Raw genomic sequence first — 22843 nt, 5'->3', positions numbered from 1 at the left:
ACAAAAGGTTAAATACATTGAAGAACATGAGCGTTGTTGCGATGGGCTGTCAAGTGTTGCTGATGCTGCTTTAGTTATTCTATGGATGGCAACCTCAGGCCACCTGCTTCAAATCATGGGTAAGGAGTTTGTACTTGTTAGGTCATGTGGTCAACGGCCAGGTAAAACTCTAGGTCATAATCATAGCTGAGAGTTGGCATCCTAATGTAGATCTCCCTCAACTCAACAAGTGCACATTTCCTGAAGTCTAAAAGCCCCAAAAAGGTTGATATTAAGAAGTACTCATTAACAGACATATTTCCCCAAGGGACAATCAAATATTCATTCATTTAATCTATTCATTCATCAGTTGATGAATAGCAGTTGCCAACAGCCAGGATGGATCAGCTGCTACAATAAGTGAAAGATGGCCTCGCCACATGGAGTAAGTTTAGGCTGCCAGCTAGGCTAAACAAAACCAAAAGAGAGGCTTGTTATTATGGCTTGTTTGCCTACGAGCGAGAGAAGGGCTGGACAGGGCTGGCTGCAGTGGTATTGGGAGACTGTGTAACCCAGTAAGCGGACTGAGTTGACTCATTCTCCTAACCACATTCCTCCAGAGGAGAGGAGCGCAGCACAGTCTCTTCCAACGGGCTGACAAGGGTACACACACACGCACACGCACACATATACTGTAGGTCATGAATATATAGACACTTATGGGTACAGAAAGCATTTTTTTTACAGTTTAACTGTCCCGGCGTTGGTGTAACAGGTAAAAAAAACTGAGAGAAAGAATGAGGGAGTGAAAGGGAAAGCGAGGGAGTGAGAGAGAGCGAGGGAGAGAGAGTGAGAGAGAGAGAGAACACATTAACTGAGTTCGCACAGTTTAAATCCCCCTGGATTTATTTGTGTACATAACTCAGTCTTTCTCTTTCTCTCTCCACCTCTCTCTCTCCCTCTCTCTGTTTGTCTCACTCTCCATCTCGCTCTCCATCTCGCTCTCACGTGTACACCCACACACGCCAACTCCCACACAGTTATCGGGATTCACATAACTGTCAAATTAACGTAGTGCTTTTGAACTGAAACAGTACACCTACAGAGATCTCACATCTGACACACTAAATTATTCTGTTCACCGGGCGCTGTTCAAAGGGAACAGACAGGAGAAGAGAGAAGCCTCAGCCAAGACCAAGGCTCTCTCTCAGAACAACAACACAGGAGAGAAGAGACACACTCACAGCCTGCAAAGAGAACGGGCTGTCCTCTCCTCTCTTCTGTTCATTCAACTTGAGCTCATGAAAAAAAATAAACAAAGTCATACACTAACTATGCTTCTAATGATTTAATGGGTATAAAACACACATGAGTTTACTATTCCATTAGGACAGCACCTCCCCTACCATTTAGGGGAGCATCCACTCTTGCTTTTCCCTGGACATTTAAAATGAGAAATCAAACTTTATTTCTCTCCACAGATACACAGCAACACAATGGAGAGCAATAACGTACTCTAACAGTTGACATCAGATCCCATCTGAAAGACAGACAAAACTAAGGGAGACATCTTGAACTGCAACAGCTTGTTAAAGTCTTGTCACATCAATATCCTCTCTCTCCCTCTATCTCACTCTCTCCCTCTCTTCTCTCTCCCTCCCTCCCTCCCTCTGAGGCAACTGTCTGTTTCAGTTCACTAGGCAGCCAGGGAGGTAGAGGAAATAAATGTCCAGAGACTCATGGGCTAACAGAGAGAGAAACTCCCCTGACTGGCCTCTCAACCTGGTCCCCTATAACTCCTTCACCTCCTCACTTATCTCTGACTCTCTCTCTCTCTCTCTCTCTCTCTCTCTCTCTCTCTCACTCGCTCGCTCACTCCCACCTCTCTGTCTTGCACGAACACAAGCACACACGCATACACGCACACACACACACACACACTTACTTACTTACTTACCAGTGTGTCCCTCCTGTTGTGTTGTGCTGGTGTCTGGCTCCATGTTGGGCTTTACAGGGTGGTTGGGGGTTACAGTAACAGACACATGTGGTAGCCTAGGGCAGATAGAGAGCTCTGCTAATGTCTCCGTATGCTACGTGCACTCTGCTCTGCTCTCTCCCTCTCTATTTCTGATCTTAAAGATACAGTGTAAGATACAGCTTTCTGTAAGATACAGCTTTCTGATCTTAAAGATACAGTGTAACTTTTCTTTTGAACATCAAAATGACAGAGGTAGCTACAGCCAGCTATGACTGCATGTGTGGGTATGGATGTGCCGCTGCAGCCCCTCATGATGAGTTCAGACTTTGTGGGGCCCCAACCCACCTCAAAGTTGCCCATCCCTGCTCTAAAGAGACTGGGAGAAGGGATACCATTCTACGGTATGTACAGTGCATTCGGAAGGAGTGTGACAGTATAGTCCGCATCTCTTCTGTGTTTGTGCTAGAACTCCTTCAACTTCAAAGGAACAAAAAACTGCAGCCTCTCACTTGACTTTCCATTCAGAGGCAGGAGTCAGCTCAACTCTCTCTGATTCGTTTCACTGTTTTTATTTAATCTCCCATCAATTTCTAACGTTTGCAGTTAAAACGAATAAAGAGGTATAATGCTAAATCATGTAGAGTATGCGCCAAAAACACTTAATTTTTGAATATCTTTCACCTCCATATTTGGCCAATAGCGTGAGTGTTTATAGGGTTTACAGAGTTTATAGTGGCCTGTTGCTAAGTGCTGCTGTCTGTCATTCTACAGTTTGGAAACTGAAGGGCAGGGGCAATGGAATTAATAAAGGGACGTTTTTGGAGCACGTTCAGAAATCTGTTTGTTAGTGAAGTGTTTATGTACTGTACCTCAGACCTCCATCCCCACGTTTCATAAGCAAGACAAGACAGTTTATTCTGCCGAGTCTGTGCTTCCACAGACTAGGGTCAGATGGTTTCCTGGACCCAGATTTAGCCTAGTCCTCCTACTTTCAAAGGAGATTTTCCATTGATAATGCGTTCAAATCCAGGAGTGGGCTTAATTTGGGTCTGGGAAACCAGTCCCTAAACTGTTACTCAAATGCAGATAAAAATGCTTGGAGGCTAACGGCCTGCCGTACTAGGTGACTGTTTACCTAACAGTATTACCCATCCACATATCTAACTATTCTTTTTTTATTTGTTTTCATTATGGGGTCCGGCAAAATTAAGGCAGTTATACAATTTGAAAAACATTACAATACATTCATTACAGAATTCCCAACACACTAAATTATGCAATTTTAAAAACATTACAATACATTCATTACAGAATTCTCAACACACTAAGTGTGTGCCCTCAGGCCCATACTCCACTACCACATATCTACAATGCAAAATCCATGTGTACGCGCATGTATAGTGCGTATGTTATCATGTGTGTGTATGCATGTGTCTGTGCCTTTGTTTGTGTTACTTTTGGAACGTTTGTGTAGTGTTTACAGTTAATATTTTCTTGTTAATTTCACTTTTGTTTATTATCTATTTCACTTGCTTTGGCAACCTAAACATATGTTTCCCATGCCAATTAAGCCCTTTGGGGTCACTTAGAAATGTCATTGTTTTTTAAAGAAAAGCAAATGTTTTGTCCATTAAAATAACATTAAATTGATCAGAAATACAGTGTAGACATTGCTAATGTTGTAAATGACTATTGTAGCTGGAAACGGCAATTTTTTTATGGAATATCTACATAGGTGTACAGAGGCCCATTATCAGCAACCATCACTTCTGTGTTCCAATGGCATGTTGTGTTAGCTAATAGAAGTTTATCACTTTAAAAGGCTAATTGATCATTAGAAAACCCTTTTGCAATTATGTTAGCACAGCTGAAAACTGTTGTTCTGATTAAAGAAGCAATAAAATGAGCCTTCTTTAGACTAGTTGAGTATCTGGAGCATCAGCATTTGTGGGTTCGATTACAAGCTCAAAATGGCCAAAAATAAAGAACTTTCTTCTGAAACTCATCAGTCTATTCTTGTTCTGAGAAATGAAGGCTATTTTATGCGAGAAATTGCCAAGAAACTGAAGATCTCGTACAACGCTGTGTACTACTCCCTTCACAGAACAGCACAAACTGGCCCTAACCAGAATAGAAAGAGGAGTGGGAGGCCCTGGTGCAAAACTGAGCAAGAAGACAAGTACATTAGAGTGTCTAGTTTGAGAAACAGACGCCCTTCAAGTCCTCAACTGGCAGCTTCATTAAATAATACCCGCAAAACACCAGTCTCATTGTCAACAGTGAAGAGGCAACTCCGGGGTCCTGGCCTTCTAGGCAGAGTTGCAAAGAAAAAGCCACATCTCAGACTGGCAAATAAAAATAAAAGATTAAGATGGGCAAAAGAACACAGACACTGGACAGTGGAACTCTGCCTAGAAAGCCCACATCCCAGAATGGCCTCCTCACTGTTGACATGTAGACTGGTGTTTTGTATTTCTGATCAATTTGATGCTATTTTAATGGACAAGAAATGTGTTTTTCTTTCAAAAACAAGGACATTTTTAAGTGACCCCAAACTTTTGAACAGTAGTGTTTATGCTTCACGGAGTCGTGACATTGTCAACATAGAGCTGGCTGGTTATACGCTGTATCGGCAGGATAGAACAGCGGCGTCTGGTAAGACAAGGGGTGGTGGACTGTGCATATATGTGAACAACAGCTGGTGCACAATTTCTAAGGAAGTCTTGAGGTTTTGCTCGCCTGAGGTAGAGAATCTCATGATAAGCTGTGGACCATCTGTATTTTTCGTGGCTGTCTACATACGATGCTGGCACTAAGACCACACTCAATGAGCTGTATTCCGCCATAAGCAAACAGGAAAATGCTCATCCAGAGGCGGGGCTCCTAGTGGCCGGGAACTTTAATGCAGGGAAACTTAAATCTGTTTTATGAAATGTCTATCAACATGTTAAATGTGCAACCAGAAGGAAAACAATCTAGACCACCTTTACTCCACACACAGAGACACGTACAAAGCTCTCCCTCGCCCTACATTTGGCAAATCTGACCACAATTCTATCCTCCTGATTCCTGCTTACAAGTAAAAATTAAAGCAGGAAGCACCAGTGACACGGTCAATAAAAAAGTGGTCAGAAGCAGATGCTAAGCTACAGGACTGTTTTGCTAGCACAGACTAGAATATGTTCCGGGATTCTTCTTATATTATTGAGGAGTACACAACATCAGTCATTGGCTTCATCAATAAGTGCGTCAATGATGTCGTCCCCACAGTGACCGTATGGACATACCCCAACCAGAAGCCATGGATTACGGCAACACTGAGCTAAAGGCTAGAGCTGCCACTTTCAAGGAGCGGGACTCTAATCTGGAAGCTTATAAGAAATCTCGCTATGCCTACCGACAAAGCATCAAACATGCAAAGTGTCAATACAGGACTAAGATCGAATCGTACGACACCGGCTCCGACGCTCGTCGGATGTGGCAGGGCTTGCAAACCATTACAGACTACAAAGGGAAGCACAGCCGAGAGCTGACCAGTGACACAAGGCTACCAGATGAGCTAAACAACTTCTATGCTCGCTTTGAGGCAAATAACACTGAAACATGCATGAGAGCACCAGCTATTCCGGATGACTGTGTGATCACGCTCTCCATAGACGATGTGAGTAAGACCTTTAAACAGGTCAACATTCACAAGGCCGCGGGGCCAGATGAATTATCAGGACGTGTACTGCGAGCATGCGCTGACCAACTGGCAAGTGCCTTCACTGACATTTTCAACCTCTCCCTGTCCAAGACTGTAATACCAATATGTTTAAAGCAGATCACCATAGTCCCAGTGCTCAAGAACACTAAGGAAAAATGCCTAAATGACTACCGACCCGTAGCACTCACATCTGTAGCCATGAAGTGCTTTGAAAGGCTGGTCATGTCTAACATCAACACCATTCTCCCAGAAACCATAGAACCACTCCAATTTGCATACCGCCCTAACAGATTCACAGGATGCAATCTCTATTGCAGTTGCAGTTGCACTCCATACTGCCCTTTGCCACCTGGACAAAAGGAACACCTATGTGAGAATGTTATTCATTGACTACAGCTCAGTGTTCAACACCACAGTGCCCTCAAAGCTGATCCTCCACACAGGGGCCCCTCAGTGGGTCCAAGCTTCATGCCATCCAGGGCCTCTATACCAGGCGGTGACAGAGGAAGGCCCTAAAAATTGTCAAAGACTCCAGCCACCCTAGTCATAGACTGTTCTCTTTGCTACCGCACGGAAAGAGGTGCCGGAGCGCCAAGTCTAGGTCCAAGGCACTTTTAAACAGCTTCTACTCCCAAGCCATAAGACTTCTGAACATCTAATCAAATGGCTACCCATACTATTTACATTGCCACCCCCCCCCGCCCCTATTTTACACCGCTGCTACTCTCTGTTATTATCTATGCAGAGTCACTTTAATAACTCTACCTACATGTACATGTTACCTCAATTACCTCAATTAAACGGTTCCCCCGCACATTGACTCTGTACCGGTACCCCCCTGAATATAGTCTCGCTATTGTCATTTTACTGCTGCTCTTTAACTACTTGTTACTTTTATTTCTTATTCTTAAAACTGCATTGTTGGTTAGGGGCTTGTTAGTAAGTATTTCACTGTAAGGTCTACACCTGTATTCGGCGCATGTGACTAATACAATTTGATTTGAGTTGAGAGAGAGAGACCCCTGTCACAGACCTGTGTGGGCCTGGAGCACAAAGCCCAGTGTGTTAATACACTGTACTACTAGAGAGCATTATAGTGAGCAGACACACTGAAAAGACTGGGAACAACAGGCCAAAAAGGGACTGCAGGACATACCTGTGAATAGAGGAATATTGGTTTATGAAAAGTGAAGTTAAAGAATGGGTTTGAATGGAGGATAAGACAATAGGTTTTAAAAACATTGAGTCTTCCTATCTGATATGCTGTAACCCCTGACAAGGACAAGACAGACTAAAATATACTAGCGGGAGGGAGGGATTGAGGGAGAGATGAGGGAGGGATTGAGGGGGGATGACTTGAACGTTAACATCTGGAGTGGAGAGCTATCTGGAGAGAACATTAACTAATGACGTCTAATTAGTGGCTCTTACCTGGAATTTTACTGAAACACTACACACACGCTTCTACACATAAACAAGGTCTCTCTCTCTCTCTCGCACTCTCTCTCTCGCTCTCGCTCTCGCTCTCTCTCAAGTCAAATCAAATTGTATGTGTGTGTGTGTGTGTGTGTGCGAACGGAAACATCTCCAATGCCCAAGAGAAGGGAAGAGACAAGAGGTCGTAAACAAAAATGTATCAACCTCATCCAGTGGATAACAGAGGGTCGAAAAGAGGGAGAGAAGAGGAGAGGAAGAAGAGAGGTATTACGTCATTTTTTTTTACATAACACTTGAGATAAAGGGCTGAACCCAGAACAGTGAATACAGCACTGCTTTCATCCATAACAATGGACCCTCTGAATGAAGCACTGACCCCAGTGTTATGCATCACACACATGAGAAACCAACTGAACATAATCCCAGAGACGTGGCATAGCACATGATTCACCACACTGAGTGAGTGTGTGTATGTACAGGGTTGGGAAGTAACGGATTACAAAAACGGTAACTGTAATCCGTTACGTTACAAGCAAAAATATTGTAATCGGATTATAAATACTTTTGAAAAACTAGACGATCACTTCGAGGATTACTTCTGAATTCAAAAAAAATCTTTGACACTTCTCTGTTTTCTCAATGACATTCAAATCAGCATTGAAAACAGGTGAGTTTAAGTTTGTAGCACATGAGCAAGTCTGACCACAAGTCACACGAAATGTGTTTGATAGATTGTGGGAAAAGAGCGGGAATAGGCTTTTCTAGGCTACAGTCCAAGATATATCTTCCAATGGTGCGACTGCTGTTGGCGTCCAAAGATTTTCCAACTTGAATTAACGCTTGGAGGTAAGGTTGACAGCAATGGTTTAGTCTACGGCGATACGGATATCACTTATTATTGATATATACATAGCGTATTGATGAGGATCACATCGCTGCTCTCTCATTTAGCTATTTGCGCCTTACGGATTGTGGTTGATGTGGATGGCTCTTCACAAATCTAAATGTGTATTTGAACCCAATAATGGTTGAATTCAAGAAGTTTAAGTTGCCTATCAATCATTGTTTTTGAAACAAGTGGACAGCCAGTGAAAAATGCACTCTATACAACAGCTTCATACTGTGGATCCCAGCCTATGGAATAAAAGTGGGGCTTTTATTGCTCAATCTAATTCATGCTGATAAAAATAAATACATCTATAAGCCTAATGGACACATGCTTAAACTCACACACTTTTGATATACTTAAAGGGGCAATCTGTAGTTGCTACATCCATTTTCTGTCACGTATACTCCCTCTCTGGCCTCTAGGTCATCAGGCTGCTGATTATCCCACACACCTGTCACCATCGTCTTGCGCACCTGCGCCTCATGACACTCACCTGGACTCCATCACCTCCTTGATTATGTTCCCTATATCTGTCACTCCCCTCGGTTCTTTCCTCAGGTGGTATTGACTCTGTTTTCATGTTGGTGGGTTGTTTGTGTTACGTGTTTATTGTTTCATTTATTTAAACACTCACTCCCTGAACTTGATTCCCGACTCTCAGCGCACATCGTTACACTTTTGGACATCTTGAGGAATGTAACTTATAAATCCCTCATGATCTTAGCTCAACTGTCACACTCCATGAGAACCGAAAATATAAGCTTGTTTTTCTACAATGTTTGTGAACCATGTCAATGTAAACAAACACTGTATAGCCTCATAACATGGTTGAAACAATAATTTTGATATCATGGATGGTCAGTCCTTGCATCCATAGCTCTGTCTATTAATCTGAGAGAGGTTACATTTCTCCAGGCCCATCCCTCAGCTTTTTACCAAAACAGAGGCAGGGTACATGTTTTGTTATTGTTACATCTGTGGATTTGCCATTTAAACAGCTGCATATTATCAAGATATCAAAGTATCACCAACAAAAGGTAAACACTAGGCCTATAGCAAATTCAGAATATGGCATTCATTTTTCACATATATAGCATTTTTGAGTAGTGCTCAAAGCATGCCATTCCATGAGCGCAGAATTTATTTTTCAACTCGAATCAATGAGCCCAATCGGTCCTCCATGACAACAAAATCATCAACAACAGATTTGGGCTGGCAAATAAATCCTTAGTTTTGGGATTATGCTCTGGTAAAACAATTTGGCTCATCTATACTTCCATATTTCCCAGTCCTATTCTTGAAGATCAAGGGGTATAACATTTATTGGAATGACTGGAATTCTGATAGACTTTGGTTTTTAATGTAATGATATATTTGAATCGTATAATTATTATATGTGGTAGAAAGCGATGGGTTAGAAGAAGCCTACTTAACCAACCCATAAAGTAAAATGAAACGTCCATATATTGCCAGCTATAAACTTTAACATTGATTTGTCCTGCAATAGATGTCGTTCAATTGATAACATACATTTTTGTCTTCTTCCAATGCCTCTTATTAAGGGCAAGTAATCTAAAAGTAACTGAATGTAATCAGATTACGTTATTTAGTAAGGGTTATCCAAAAGTTACATTACTGATTACAATTTTGGACAGATAACTAGTAACAGATTACAGATTACATTTAGAAAGTAACCTACCCAACCATGTGTATGTATGTGTATGTATGTGTGAATGAGAGAGAGAAAAAGAGAGCGAGAGAGAGAGCAAGAGAGCAAGAGAGCAAGAGACAAAGAGGTCAGCATACGGTTACACACATATCCTCTCTCCAGTCAAGCAGATATGAATGTTCCTTTGACCACTTGGAATTGTTGTTCATTATCCTGCAAAGTCATTATTATTTTTGAAAGGGTTTCAAGAGCATTGGTAGCATTAATCTTTCTCTCCCTCCAACTCCATCTCCCTTTCTTTCTCTCTCTCTCTCTCTCTCTCGCATGCACATGCACCAGAAACACACACACACACACACACACACACACACACACACACACACACACACACACACACACACACACACACACACACACACACACACACACACACACACACACACACATACACACACGCACACGCACACAGATCAAAGAACCATCTCTACTGCTGTCTGATTGAAAACACCACTCCCCTCAGTGACAGAACAGAGCAATGACGTGAGATCATTTCACAAATCAATACTTAATTTCATTGAATGTGTCCTTTTGACCCCCACATTGATTTTGATCAAGATGAATTTTACCGTTTGAGACTTCAAATGCACACCTGGTGTTTGAGAGACACAGAAAGAGAGAGTGAGAAAGAGAGAGAGAGAGAGAGAGAGAGAGAGAGCAAGCGAGAGAGAGAGCAAGCAAGAGGGAAAGAGAAAGAGAGAGAGAGAAAGAGATGAGGAGAGTGAGTGAGTGAGTGAGTGAGTGAGTGAGTGAGAGAGAGTGAGAGAGAGAGTGAAAGAGCTGTCTTACCAGTGCTGGTTCCTCCTCTTTTTCCTAAAATGCAACTAACTAAAGCATCAAACAACTAAATGGCTACCCTAAGTACTCTAATAGTCCATACTACCTACTTGTATTGTCACAGAAGGGGGTAAACAAGTGTCTATTTGCCGACACCACCAAATATGTTGTTGTAGAGCACCTGACAGTGCTACACAACAGTGCCCATAATTGCTGGGTAAGCATACAAGGTTTTCACAACACACACAAAACACTTACACAACCGTGCCAAGCTGATGACCATACCACCCACTGCAATAAGGCCTGGGATTGGAGGGATAACAGTAACACACTGACAACCAACTCAGAAACAACTCAGTACTTTTGACATAGAGAACAGTATACCACATATGTGATTACATATTGTAGTTCAAGCCAAAGGTACTTCGCCTGCTTGCCTACTATTGCATACAATCAAAACGTTGATCAGTTAGGCCGATGCTGTTACTATGTTATAAAATGTTTCTAAAAGTTTTTAAGGGAGGTAGACAGTGGGTGGGATGAACATGTGTTGACACTTGATCAAGAAACTGTTCAGACACTTTTGGTGGGACAACATTGTTGACAAAAAGTTGATTAAGGGTTGAGCCAAAGTTAATATACTCTTACTGAATTAAAGGGACACTGTGCAGACATTGCTGATGTAAACTTTCTGAGACAGAGACCTCCCCAAGGCATTGTTAAGGTAAACTGTTGGGTTTATTTTAGGACAATGTTCTCCTCAGCTTCATAGAGAGGATAAATGCCTTGTTAAAACAGGGTGTTAGGCTGTCAATCTAAAAAGACACACTTAAAGGAGTAGTTCACTCAGGCGCTATATAACGTGACCGGTCAGGAGTGGCCTACAGTACTACAGTAAAACCAAAATAATCCTAACAAAATAAAATAATAAAAACCTTAGTGTAACAACAGTTTTAGCAAGTAATACTGAAGTCGTGCACATTTATCCGTTTCTTTTTAGGTTTATGTCACCCATTCATTGTCAGTTAGAGACACAGCAGGACCCAAAAGCATAATCAGTGCTCTAACTCCCCTTTGCATTGGTCTGGAGCAATGAAGTGGTGGCGCAGGGTACCGTACTAAACCGCAAACTACCTCTAAGTCCCACAGCACAATCGCAAAACTTTTAGTGGAGCAACCACTGTATATTACAACTTGATGTTAGATGGTTCCTCACCATGCAAGTCGTATAGCTAAACCGCTAGCTAAACATCAGTGAAAGTGACGGGGCATGTGAGCATGTTTTTTTATGGCCAAACCACCTTTAATAAGTAACATCAAACCAAATCTGGAAATGATTTCAGGTGATTTGGAAATAAATTCAGCAAAAAAAGAAACGTCCATTTTTCAGGACCCTGTCTTTCAAAGATAATTAGTAAAAATCCAAATAACTTCACAGATCTTCATTGCATAGGGTTTAAACACTGTTTCCCATGCTTGTTCAATGAACCATAAACAATGAATGAACATGCACCTGTGGAAGGGTCGTTAAGACACTAATTGCTTTCAGATGGTAGGCAAATAAGGTCACAGTTATGGAAACTTAGGACACTAAAGAGGCCTTTCTACTGAATCTGAAAAACACCAAAAGAAATATGCTCATCTGCGTGAACGTGCCTTAGGCATGCTGCAAGGAGGCATGAGGACTGCAGATGTGGCCAGGGCAATACATTGCAATGTCCGTACTATGAGACGCCTAAGACAGCACTACAGGGAGACAGGACGGACAGCTGATCGTCCTCGCAGTGGCAGACCATGTGTAACAAAAGGATCGGTACATCCGAACATCACACATGCGGGACAGGTACAGGATGGCAACAACAACTGCCCAAGTTACACCAGGAATGCACAATCTCTCCATCAGTGCTCAGACTGTCCGCAATAATCTGAGAGAGGCTGGACTGAGGGCTTGTAGGCCTGTTGTAAGGCAGGTCCTCACCAAGCATCACCGGCAACAATGTCGCCTATGGGCACAAACCCACCATCGCTAGACCAGACAGGACTGGCAAAAAGTGCTCTTCACTGACAAGTCAGGGTTTTGTCTCACCAAGGGTGATGGTCGAATTCGCATTTATCGTCGAAGGAATGAGCGTTACACCGAGGCCTGTACTCTGAAGCGTGATTTATTGGAGGTGGAGGGTCCGTCATGGTCTGGGGCAGTTTCACAGCATCATCGGACTGAGCTTGTTGTCATTGCAGGCAATCTCCACGCTGTGCGTTACAGGGAAGACATCCTCCTCCCTCATGTGTTACCCTTCGTGCAGGCTCATCCTGACATAACCTTCCAACATGACAATGCCACCAGCCATACTGCTCGTTCTGTGCGTGATTTCCTGCAAGACAGGAATGTCAGTGTTCTGCCATGGCCAGCAAAGAGCCCGGATCTCAATCACATTGAGCACGTCTGGGACCTGTTGGATCGGAGGGTGAGTGCTATGGCCATTCCCCTCAGAAATGTCTGGGAACTTGCAGGTGCCTTTGTGGAAGAGTGGGGTAACATCTCACAGCAAATACTGGCAAATATGGTGCAGTCCATGAGGAGGAGATGCACTGCAGTACTGACTTTTACTTTTGATTTTGACCCCCCTTTGTCCAGGGACACATTGTTCCATTTCTGTTAGTCACATGTCTGTGGAACTTGTTCAGTTTATGTCTCAGTTGTTGAATCTTGTTATGTTCATACAAATATTTACACATGTTAAGTTTGCTGAAAATAAACGCAGTTGACAGTGAGAGGACGCTTCTTTTTTTGATCATTTTATATTTTTTTAACATGCTCACATGCCCCCATCACTTCCATCGGATTTTTAGCTAGCATTGGCTGAAGTTAGCTGAAGTTTGTAATGGCTGTTTAAATAGAACTGAAAATAAATTTACCCTGGCCCATAGACTACTTTCAGGGTGAGGAACAATCTATCATCAAGTTGTGAAATACTGAACTACTCCTTTAATAGATTATTTAAAGGGAAAGAAAACACATTTAGAGAAAGAAGAGAAACAATGTAGAGACACAACTTTGCCTAAAACAATTGCATGGTCTGAAAGACAAAGCAATATAACATTTATTATCCCTGATCTCAGACCAGATTTTCCAAATCAACTGTTTTTCCCCTCATCATCAGAGGATAAAACCAGAGCTGATTTGAGGAGGAATGCAAGCTCACCCTCTAGTGGATGTCAAAGAGTATTACAAAAAACAAGCACTGTTTGTTTTGTGTGTGTGTGTGTGTGTGTGTGTGTGTGTGTGTCTGTGTGTGTGTGTGTGTGTGTGTGTGTGTGTGTGTGTGTGTGTGTGTGTGTGTGTGTGTGTGTGTGTGTGTGCGACTATGTGTGTTCTCACCGCTCTCAGTGGACAGCTGGCTGTGAAACTCTGGGCTGTGGAAGTTGGTTTCCACGGGAACGCTGATGGTGCGTCGTAGTAGCCGAACCTGACACGACTCTGACCTCCTCTCCTGCAACAACAAAGGATGGATCTGCTGAGAGACAGAGAAAGAGAGATAAAAAATGATATGAGAGATATTTTTGACCAGATTCAGGATCTTGGGCATTTGACCAAATTTCTTACTTCACAGTAGAATGTTTTTTTTTATGTTGCAGAAATGCCTTCTTGAACATGTAAACTTTCATATGCCTTGATTACAAACTTGTACGCGATCCTTAAATATGAATAAAATGTTAAAATATAGCTGCGAGCAGCAATGAACGGGGTTCACAGGATGACAGAAAGGACACAAGATCTGTTGGATAAAAAAGCAAGCACTCTGTCGTATAGGAACTATCTTCCTTTATGTTCAATTAGTGAAAGCATTAAATTGTTTATCTCTCAATACCACAAAGATGACGCAAGTGAAGTTTAGTCTAGTGCTGTAGGTAAGTTATCTTTGAATACAGCAGGTATTTATCTTTAAATAAAATCAAATCAAATTTTATTGGTCACATACACATGGTTAGCAGATGTTAATGTGAGTGTAGCGAAATGCTTGTGCTTCTAGTTCCAACAGTGCAGTAATATCTAACAAGTAATCTAACAATTCCCCAACAACTACCTAATACACACAAATCTAAAGAGGTGAATGAGAATATGTACATATAAGTATATGGATGAGTGATGGCCGAGCGGCATAGCCAAGGTGCAGTAGATGGTATAAAATACAGTATATACACATGTGATATGAGTAATGTAAGATATGTAAACATTATTAAAGTGGCATTATTTAATTAGGGCTAGACCCCGTTTTTCTCCATTTCCGCCTGAATGACGTGCCCAAAGTAAACTGCCTGTAGCTCAGGCCCTGCAGCCAGGATATGCATATAATTGGTACCATTGGAAAGAAAACACTTTGAAGTTTGTAAAAATTCTAAAATAATGTAGGAGAATATAACACAATAGATATGGTAGGAGAAAATCCAAAGAAAAGCCAAACCGGAATTTTTGTTTTGAGAGAGACCATCCTCTTAGAAATGCAAGAGAAAGGTCATATTGTAAAATAGCTCCCTGGTTGCAATTCCTATGGCTTCCACAGGGTGTCAACAGTCTATGTTCAAGGTTTCAGGCTGCAACTTCAAAAACAAATAAGAAGTAACAGTTTTTGTAAGAAGACACAGTCTTGGAAATTCATGTTTCTATGCCCCATGACGAAGTTGCGCACCTGATAAAATAGGTTTCCTATTGAACATCTTTCCGAAATAAATATGATATTTTAATTACATTTTAGGGTGTCTGAGGAGTACATAGAAACGTATTTTGGTACACTCCTCATTAGCAATGCAAAATACTTTGATACACTCTCCCACCTGTAATAAGCTGACTGTGCAAGAGGCAAGACTTAGGGTTTATAATTTCAAAAAATAAAATATCCCCTTTTCACCACATTATAGGGCAACAACATGTGATTGTACAGATATATTAATCATGATATTTCACATTGTTCATCTGCATAATTTAAATATAATATTAATTTCCACTTGATCAATAGTTATTTCTCTAGTATCCTATGGTGCCACTGGTGCCAATGACATCTAAAGTGTCACTAACTGGTCTGGTGCAGCCATCTGAGTTTGTAGTGACTTATTATTCATACAGCTTCTAATGACATATACTTAAGGTTTACATACCAAATTTCATGGCCCCATGTTCATCGGTTCAGTTGTGATGAGGTGCCATCTAGTGGTGTAGCTTGGCTGAATTTGAAGGCAGCAACTAATCATTCTCAAATTAATTTGAGGCTAAATTAATTAAGTCTATATACCAAATCTTGAGTCAATTTGACTTTGTTATATTTTACCTTTAATTAACTAGGCCAGTCAGTTAAGAACAAATTCTTATTAACAATGACGGCCTACTCCGGGCAAACCTGGACAACACTGGGCCAATTGTGTGCCACCCTATGGGACTCCCAATCACACCCGGAAGTGACACAGCCTGGATTCAAACCAGTGACAGTAGTGACACCTCTTGCACAGAGATGCAGTGCCTTAGACCACTCGGGAGCTTATAGTTCATGAGAAGAAGTATTTTTAGCATTAGCATATGTGCAAATGTGCATTTATAGGTACAGTGCGGCCATATTTGAATGCAGCAACATTTTATTCTCAAAACCATTAAATACAAAATCTGGAGTGATTCAGGACATATGGTTCATGAGGAGAAGATGATTGCAGATGATTTTGAGCATTAGTGCTAAGACATTTACCTACATTCCAAATTTTGTGAAATTTGGTCCCATGGTTCATGAGAAGATTTTTAAAGTATTTTTTAAAAGTATTTTAGCATATTAGAATATGTGCTAAGAAATAAAGGAGAGGGGGTGATAGGAGTGTAGAAAAGTTAGGAAAAAGTAAAAAGGTAGAAACTATGAAAGGAAGAAACATACAAAGAAGGAAATAAAGGTAGATAGAAATACTATCACTGAGGTCTTGATGAATGTGTATCAGTAACTAGGTTTCCATCTAATTTTCAACAGATTTTCCTGCAAATATTCTAGAATCCGCATTAACTAAATATGCAAATTTTCCCACCAGTGGTAGGTCGATGTTTCCACCAAATGCACTTGTTGCTTGTAAAAATAATTTGCTGATAAATTAATGCACACAACATGTACTTCTTTCACTTAAGTTTTCATGTACCGAATAAAAATCTATAGTTCAATGGGTTTCCATTGCATTTTTAACTCTACTGATAATTCTGTCACAAAAACTGTTGCGTTAAAGAGTAAATGTGCTTACTCTGGTCTTGACACCTGAGGTCTAGCCAATGGCTCGCAGATACAGTGCGTGTAGGCTGTGCGGGTTTTCTAGTCTACATAATGAGATCATTATGGATAAGAGCGAGAATATATCAGAGAAAGAACATAGAAAAAGTACATTTTTTGTTTGTTTTTACAAGATAAATCTGAGTGGCACGTACCCCTGTGCCACTTATGGGCATGAGGCCTCTGGCCTACATGATGAGATTATTATGGACAAAAGTGTATTTGTATTTGTCAAACGGCAGTCAAGCATTGATCATCATGTCACCAGAATAAGACCCTTGATATTTATTGGAAAGCAGCATCAAGCTCATCACCGTGCACTTTCGCCACCCTGTGAAGTTCATTTTCATTTATTTAATCTGTAGTTTAATAAACTGCATGATTTTTCAAGTCGTAGTGGGAGGACCACGCACCATATCATTGTGTGACTCTAAATTTACTTCCATATGATGGTTATTTATATCGATATTTATATACAGGTGTCATTATTATTATTTTTTTATACAATATGACTTTACTCGCCTTAAAACTGTGGATGGAAACATTGTTATAGATCTAAACCACAGAAGACATTATCAGGCCATCAGTCTCTGTTTCCTGAACGTGAACTTCAGGAAACAGCAAAGGGAGCACGCCCCTATCCACATCGACGGGACCGCAGTGGAGAAGGTGGAAAGCTTCAAGTTCCTCAGCCTACACATCACTGACGATCTGAAATGGTCTGAAATGGTCCTCAGGGGGCTAAAACCCTCACAAACTTTACAGATGCACAATTGAGAGCATCCTGTTGGGCTGTATTACCGCCTGGTACGGCAACTGCACTGCCCGCAACCGCAGGGCTTTCCAGAGGGTGGTGTGGTCTGCTCAACGCATCACTGGGGGCAAACTACCTGTCCTCCAAGACACTTAAAGCACCCGATGTCATAGGAAGGCCAAAAAGATCAAGGAGCCACAACCTGCTTACCCTGCTATCATCTCGAAGGTGAGGTCAGTACAGCTGGTACCGAGAGACTAAAAAACAGCTTCTATCTCAAGGCCAGCAGACTGTTAAATAGCCATCGCTAGCCAGCTTCCACCCGGTTACGCAACCATGCACCTTAGAGGCTGATGCCCTATATACATAGAACATCAGAACACTAGTCTCTTTAATAATGTTTAAATAATGTTTACATACTGCTTTACTCATCTCATAAGTATATACTTTATTCTATTCTACTGTATTTTCGTCAATGCCACTCTAACATTGCTCAATCTAATATTTATATATTTCTTAATTCCATACTTTTGCTTTCAGATTGGTGTGTATTGTTGTGAATTGTTAGACACTACTGCACTGTTGGAGCTAGGAAAACAGGCATTTCGCTAAACCCACAATCACATCTGCTAAATGTGTGTATGTGACCAATAAAATGGGATTTCTATTTAATTTGATTTGTCGGGACAGTACCTTTCTTCTCTAGCATGCATACTGAATACTGAGCTCCCATTGATTAGACAGGCACAGAAAAAAAGGAGGGATGGCTTGAATGAGAGAAGGATAAGAGGGAGAGTAAAAAGAGGGGGCCAGATGTCCTTTCAGCGGTGTGATAATGGCTTTATCGAGCCTAGCGTACTCGGGTCAGCTCAATATCTGTCCTCCTCCCCTCTCCCTCTTTCTCTCCTAAAGCATATCACAGCATAGAGTACGACTGAGTACTAATGATTGGACTTTATTAGATTGCCCTCTACTGGTGAAATGTTGTCTGTGCATTGTGAGATACAGTACATTCACTGGGAAGCGGATAGGGAGAGAGAGGTCACTCCTGTTCCCTCCTTTTTTCCCATTAGGGAATGAATGGGAGCGGAGCAGAGTTCCTTGAATGAATAGGAGCGAGGCAGAGTTCCCGGGACATGAGGCAAAATGAAAGTTGAGAAATGAGCAGCTCTTTTTAGTGAGGGTGAAAAGTAAGAACACTCTTTAGATTTTTTTTATCAGTTTCATGTCCAAATAGTGTGGTTGGTCTCATGGTTGGTCTCTCTCTCTCTCTCTCGCTCTATCTCTCCAATGATAAACTCTCATCGTTCATCTTGAGATCCGTCCTGCTTTTAAAATGGTCCATAATTGCCTTGAGCCATGAGGATGTATCAGCACATTTCCAATTACAAAAATAATAGCTGCTGAATCGATTGCAGAGAACGCCATCGGAGTGTGTCTGTGATCTGTGTGAACTGTATTAACTTGTCTACATGCTAGCATTGCGTGTGTGCCCACATGTGTGTACGAGAGAGCACATACTATTCTTGCTTGAACTCAGAAGCTTCATGGCTGACTTTTGGAGCTGCTAAGTGTGTTAGCAGTAGGTTCTATGTTTCAAGTTTCAAGTTTTTAATGTCACATGCACAAGTACAGTGAAATGCCTGTCTTGCAAACTCAAAGCCCAACAATGCAATAATCAATAACAATGTATTACAAAAAAAGAGAGAAATAAGACTAAGAAATAAACAACAAAGTAAGTAAGTAAGCACACCATATACAGCAAATATTTACAAAGTCAGTTTCAATACTATATTTACTGGAGTGATGGAGGTAGATATGTATAAGGTTAAGGTGACTAGGCAACAGGATAAAAGATAAACAGAGTAGCAGCAGCTTGCGTGTGAGTAGGTGTGCAGGTGTGTAGAGTCAGTATAAATGTATGTGCATATTACGTGGTAGTGAGCAAATGATGCAGTGTGCTGGCCAGCCAGGCGTTAGGGACATGTGTTCACATGTGTGTCCTCTCACTGAGAACACACTGTACCCAACCTGCCCTCTGCTCTGTCAGAGTGTCTGCTCCTGAATGAATAACGAAGCCAGCCCGTACAACAGACTTACCCGCAGTCAGAAATAGGCTTAACTTGCTTCTTTCACTGCATGACAGCCAGTCGGCATCCCAAATGGGACCCTATTTCCTACATGGGACTCTGGTGAAAAGTAGTGCACTATGGGTCCTGGTCAAAAGTAGTGCACTATATAGGTGATAGGGTGCCATTTGGGACTCAGAGGTCTCGCTCTCTCCAGCAGCATGTAACAGTAGGTCTACAGTACTGAACTGTGGTGGATGTGCTGGTGGTGGTGGAGTCTCAAATCTACACTGAAAAAAACAAGGTTCTTAAACGGTTCTCCCTCAGCTCTTAAGGTTCATTGGAGAACTCTCGCCCAATGAAGAACCTTTAAGTTAAGTGTGGGGTTCTTGACATGGCATCTATGATTCTTGAAATGTATGGAAGCCTGCAGATGTGTCCCTTTCATTGCACACTGCAAATAATTAAATGAACAGTCAGTGGTGTAAAATAACCAGAGTTGAACCAAAACCATGCCCATCATTATCATATTTCCCAGCATGCTCTATTGCAGGTAGATTTTTATTAAATTGCTTGTTTCAATATCTATGTTTTTGCATGCACATTGATTGATTAATTAATCTTATGCTACTCAAATATAAATAACAAATGTTTCTAAACTATTCCAATCTTTTACTTTAACTTATTTCACCTGTTACTGAAATGGTTGCTCCTGTTTGATAAAGGTAGTCTCATATCTTAGTCTCCCCAACCTGGCAGGCATTCTAACATTGAGTGGCTACTGCCAACATACTGACTCAACTCCACCCAATTTAATAATGGAAAAATTGATGTAATCAATTTATCACTAGCCACTTTATATTATATAATGTTTACTTACCCTACATTACTCATCTCTTATGTATATACTGTACGCTATACCATCTACTGCATCTTGCCATCTGATGTAATTAAATGTATCACTAGCCACTTTAAACAATGCCACTTTATATAATGTTCTCATGCCCTACATTACTCATCTCATATGTATATACTGTACCCTATACCATCTACTGCATCTTGCCATCTTGATGTAATGTATCACTAGCCACTTTAAACAATGTCACTTCATATAATGTTTTCATACCCTGCATTACTCATCTCATATGTATATACTGTACTCTATACTATCTACTGCATCTTGCCTATGCCATTCAGCCATCACTGATTTATATATACTGCTCAAAAAAATAAAGGGAACACTTAAACAACACATCCTAGATCTGAATGAAAGAAATAATCTTATTAAATACTTTTTTCTTTATATAGTTGAATGTGCTGACAACAAAATCACACAAAAATAATCAATGGAAATCCAATTTATCAACCCATGGAGGTCTGGATTTGGAGTCACACTCAAAATGAAAGTGGAAAACCACACTACAGGCTGATCTAACTTTGATGTAATGTCCGTAAAACAAGTCAAAATGAGGCTCAGTAGTGTGTGTGGCCTCCACGTGCCTGTATGACCTCCCTACAACACCTGGGCATGCTCCTGATGAGGTGGCGGATGGTCTCCTGAGGGATCTCCTCCCAGACCTGGACTAAAGCATCCGCCAACTCCTGGACAGTCTGTGGTGCAACGTGGCGTTGGTGGATGGAGCGAGACATGATGTCCCAGATGTACTCAATTGGATTCAGGTCTGGGGAACGGGCGGGCCAGTCCATAGCATCAATGCCTTCCTCTTGCAGGAACTGCTGACACACTCCAGCCACATGAGGTCTAGCATTGTCTTGCATTAGGAGGAACCCAGGGCCAACCCCACCAGCATATGGTCTCACAAGGGGTCTGAGGATCTCATCTCGGTACCTAATGACAGTCAGGCTACCTCTGGTGAGCACATGGAGGGCTGTGCGGCCCCCCAAAGAAATGCCACCCCACACCATGACTGACCCACCGCCAAACCGGTCATGCTGGAGGATGTTTCAGGCAGCAGAACATTCTCCACGGCGTCTCCAGACTCTGTCACGTCTGTCACGTGCTCAGTGTGAACCTGCTTTCATCTGTGAAGAGCACAGGGCGCCAGTGGCGAATTTGCCAATCTTGGTGTTCTCTGGCAAATGCCAAACGTCCTGCACGGTGTTGGGCTGTAAGCACAACCCCCAGCTGTGGACGTTGGGCCCTCATACCACCCTCATGGAGTCTGTTTCTGACCATTTGAGCAGACACATGCACATTTGTGGCCTGCTGGAGGTCATTTTGCAGGGCTCTGGCAGTGCTTCTCCTGCTCCTCCTTGCACAAAGGCGGAGGTAGCAGTCCTGCTGCTGGGCTGTTGCCCTCCTACGGCCTCCTCCACGTCTCCTGATGTACTGGCCTGTCTCCTGGTAGCGCCTCCATGCTCTGGACACTACGCTGACAGACACAGGAAACCTTCTTGCCACAGTTCGCATTGATGTGCCATCCTGGATGAGCTGCACTACCTGAGCCACTTGTGTGGGTTGTAGACTCCGTCTCATGCTACCACTAGAGTGAAAGCACCGCCAGCATTCAAAAGTGACCAAAACATCAGCCAGGAAGCATAGGAACTGAGAAGTGGTCTGTGGTCCCCACCTGCAGAACCACTCCTTTATTGGGGGTGTCTTGCTAAATGTATTGTCAATCAGTGTTGCTTCCTAAGTGGACAGTTTTATTTCACAGAAGTGTGATTGACTTGAAATTACATTGTGTTGTTTAAGTGTTCCCTTAATTTTTTTGAGCAGTGTATTTTTATGTACATATTCGTATTCATTCCTTTACACTTGTGTGTATAAGGTAGTTGTTGTGAAATTGTTATGTTAAATTACGGTCGGAACTAGAAGCACAAGCATGTAGCTACACTTGCATTAGCACCTGCTAACCATGTGCATGTGACAAATGAATTTGAATTGAATGCAAGTTGGGGTTGAATAAAATGACATGACAACAGTGTTAGGTCAAAACTAGGCCCTCAAAAGAAGGCCTTGTGAAGTATGTATTGCCTTGAAGAAGAACATTTTAATGACAACATATTCAATTAGGATCTCACTTGAAGGCCATTAATCTGAACATGAATGAATGCACCAAGCATGTCTCTGTCACTTGCAAACACAGTCATGGGTGGTACTGGTAAGTCTAAAATTCACTCGAAGGGCAATATGTAAAATATGCAAATAAGGCTTGAAACATTACAGCAGGGCTATTCAATTCCGCTGCTGGAGATTCAACACATTTCTGGTTTT

At 41.8% G+C, this 22843-nt stretch overlaps 1 protein-coding gene across 1 annotated transcript in view; it reads right to left on the bottom strand.

Annotated features, from left to right (window-relative positions):
- Nucleotides 1-22843, bottom strand: part of LOC115202579 (ras/Rap GTPase-activating protein SynGAP-like) — a 60079-nt gene that overhangs the window by 16972 nt on the left and 20264 nt on the right. The window contains exon 3 of the mRNA XM_029766691.1: nucleotides 13872-14007. Coding sequence (XP_029622551.1) covers nucleotides 13872-14007 — 136 coding nt within the window. The remainder of the gene's footprint in view (nucleotides 1-13871; nucleotides 14008-22843) is intronic.

This window comes from Salmo trutta, chromosome 12 (genome assembly GCF_901001165.1).
Source record: "Salmo trutta chromosome 12, fSalTru1.1, whole genome shotgun sequence".
Classification (NCBI taxonomy): Eukaryota; Metazoa; Chordata; class Actinopteri; order Salmoniformes; family Salmonidae; genus Salmo; species Salmo trutta.
Note: the sequence above shows the minus strand (reverse complement) of the source record. Positions and strands in the feature narration are given on the sequence as shown.